The following is a 2,460-nucleotide window of genomic DNA, read 5'->3' on the forward strand; positions in this document are numbered from 1 at the left end:
CTGCTGAAAGCATCCCCTTGGCTGTTTTTCTGTAGTTTCGGCCTTTCAACCATTCACCTCCTTTCCCACATCACTCCCCGCTGCTCGAGGTCGTCCTTCCCTACTGCAGCCGCTCTTAGAACAGCTGTCCTTGCTTCTTTCCTGCAGTATTGCTTTTCCCGGCCGCTCTTTCCATCCCTTTACTGTTTCCCCTGCTGTCCAGCCATCCCGCTTCGCCGCCGCCGCTCAGAATCTCACCCGCCTTGTTGTTTTATTGCTGTCCGGCTATTAGACATTGCTGCCGCTGCCCCAAAATAGCAAACGGTTGTTTTTTTTAATGTCTCAGGCCTTCCCATTGGCTGCCGCTGCCCGAACTTTCCCCTATCCGTTGTTTCTCCACTGCCTACCCCGTTTATCACCTTGCCGCCACCTCTCCAATACAGTCACCACCACCTCGCTCGATCCGTGCTAGTCGCATGTCGTGTTTGTCATCAGTAATAATTTTGTTTTGTTATCATTTTTTGGGTTAATTCCAATATCAATTGGTTTCTGGTCTAGGTTTCGAATTCTCACTTGCCTATGGGGTTGGCACTTGAGTGGTTAGGCACATTAAGGGTGGCCGGGGCTCGTCTAATAACCTCCGGCCATTCTTTATATATTTATATATATATATATAGTTCAACCCAAGTACCCAGCTGAGAAATTTATGTTTTTATAATTGATGTTTGAAATCCACCAGTAGAGAAGGGCAAACAAAAAGAAAACACCATTCGGCAAGCTACCTGCTGGATTGCTCCTATTCCCATTAACATTATTAAGCAAGGAGTGTAAGGATGGTTTTGCTCTACCCTTTACATTGTCAAGATAACTTCAATTAGTTTTTTTTAATCTGCAATTAGTAGTGATAAGTATGATAAAATTCTAATAATATTTTTGAAACAGGTTGGTTTCAAAATGTTCTTGGGTGTTACTGCAACAGTAACAAATTGGGATGTTGAGGGTACCAGTTGCAGCCTTGTTCTGGAGGATAACCCACTTGTTGAATTTGTTGAGCTTCCAGACTCTTGCCAAGGCCTTTATTACTGTAATATCTTGAGCGGAATTATTAGGGGAGCGTTGGAGATGGTTTATTTCTTTCTCTACTCCTGACAGGCCAATCTTATTTCTTATTTTCGCTTTATCGTTTCAAGCTTGAAACATTTCTTAATTCGATTGATTGCTACTCTGTCTTCTTGAGAATATAACTTATATGCTTTATATTAAGTCTTGAAAAACCCTCCTAAAGAGACTAAGTATCGGAACCTAAAAAAGATTATTTAAATAATAAGGCTAATTTGTCTAGGAAGGTTTGATTTTACTTTGTTTTCTCGTCATCTTTATTCTAATTATTTGCTATCAGATTTGTAGCTCCGTTTGTTTTCACTTTGTTCAAATTGTACATATTGGTATTCTGATTTTTTTTTTTATCTTATGCAATGTCCATTCAGGTGTCCATGAAAACTGAGGTCACTTGGGTACGAGATATGCTGCATGGTGATGATGCATATGAGCTGCGACTGAAACTTATAAAACAAGTTCCAGAGGAATACCCATACAAGGATGACGAGTAAATAGATTTGCTAGATTAAAGTTGCTTACTGTAAAAAACAGAGGATCTTTTTTTATTTATTTCTTAAATCTAATTTTCAAAGTAATATCTGCAATATGAATTAAAAACAATTATTTTTCTTCGCTTACCATCATTGTAATCATTTTGCCAGATCGCTTGGGTCATAAACTCAAGACTTAAGAGCACAGTGAAAAAGTTGCAAAACAGCCACTATATTTTTGGTTATATTTTGATCTTGCGCTTTTAAAATCAAGCAGAGGACCTCAACTATGAATTGAAACGTCAAAATCTATTTTCTCAGATGAATATCGATTTTTCAAGCGCTCTTTGGCCTCATGATGAGAGCCGGCGTCATGCGCCTAAAATTTCAGAGCCCCCGATATTCCTGGGCACCATGACTAATTTTATATATTATAAGTGAGGTTACAAATGAAAATTGGAGAAAAATTATGGGTCTAAAGAGCCAAAAAGCCAAAATATTAGATTCCCCTATTTATTTATTTCTATTACTTATGGGGTTATATGAAACAAAATTATGGATGGCCTTGAAGTATGAAGGAGATGAACTTGCATTGTATTGTTTTCCTTAGTATAATTCTAAACTTAAATTCCAAACCCTTGAAAAGCAAAATAACTTGGGAAGCATTTTGGCATGAAAGTTAAAATTTTACAAAATTTGTAACACGCAAGTTCAGGGCTTGTTTTGACATTATTTTTGTATTTATTTTTATTTATATTTACTTTAGAAATTATATTTTGCTAGTTTATTTTTACATGTTTTTAAATTTTTTTAAATGAAATCTTCTTTTTTTAAACAGCTTTTTTTGCTTTAGCTCGACGAAATTGGCTCAAATTAATTTGAATTAAATTCA

The 2,460-nt window shown here is 36.7% G+C and overlaps 1 protein-coding gene across 1 annotated transcript in view; it reads left to right on the top strand.

The window, feature by feature from the left end:
* LOC110036544 (trafficking protein particle complex subunit 3) overlaps positions 1-1,798 on the top strand; it is a 27,993-nt gene extending 26,195 nt beyond the window's left edge. The window contains exons 4-5 of the mRNA XM_020741017.1: positions 922-1,104; positions 1,467-1,798. Coding sequence (XP_020596676.1) covers positions 922-1,104; positions 1,467-1,589 — 306 coding nt within the window. The 3' untranslated portion in view covers positions 1,590-1,798. The remainder of the gene's footprint in view (positions 1-921; positions 1,105-1,466) is intronic.
* The last annotated feature ends 662 nt before the right edge of the window (positions 1,799-2,460 follow it).

Source organism: Phalaenopsis equestris, unplaced genomic scaffold (genome assembly GCF_001263595.1).
Source record: "Phalaenopsis equestris unplaced genomic scaffold, ASM126359v1 Scaffold208084, whole genome shotgun sequence".
Taxonomy (NCBI): domain Eukaryota; kingdom Viridiplantae; phylum Streptophyta; class Magnoliopsida; order Asparagales; family Orchidaceae; genus Phalaenopsis; species Phalaenopsis equestris.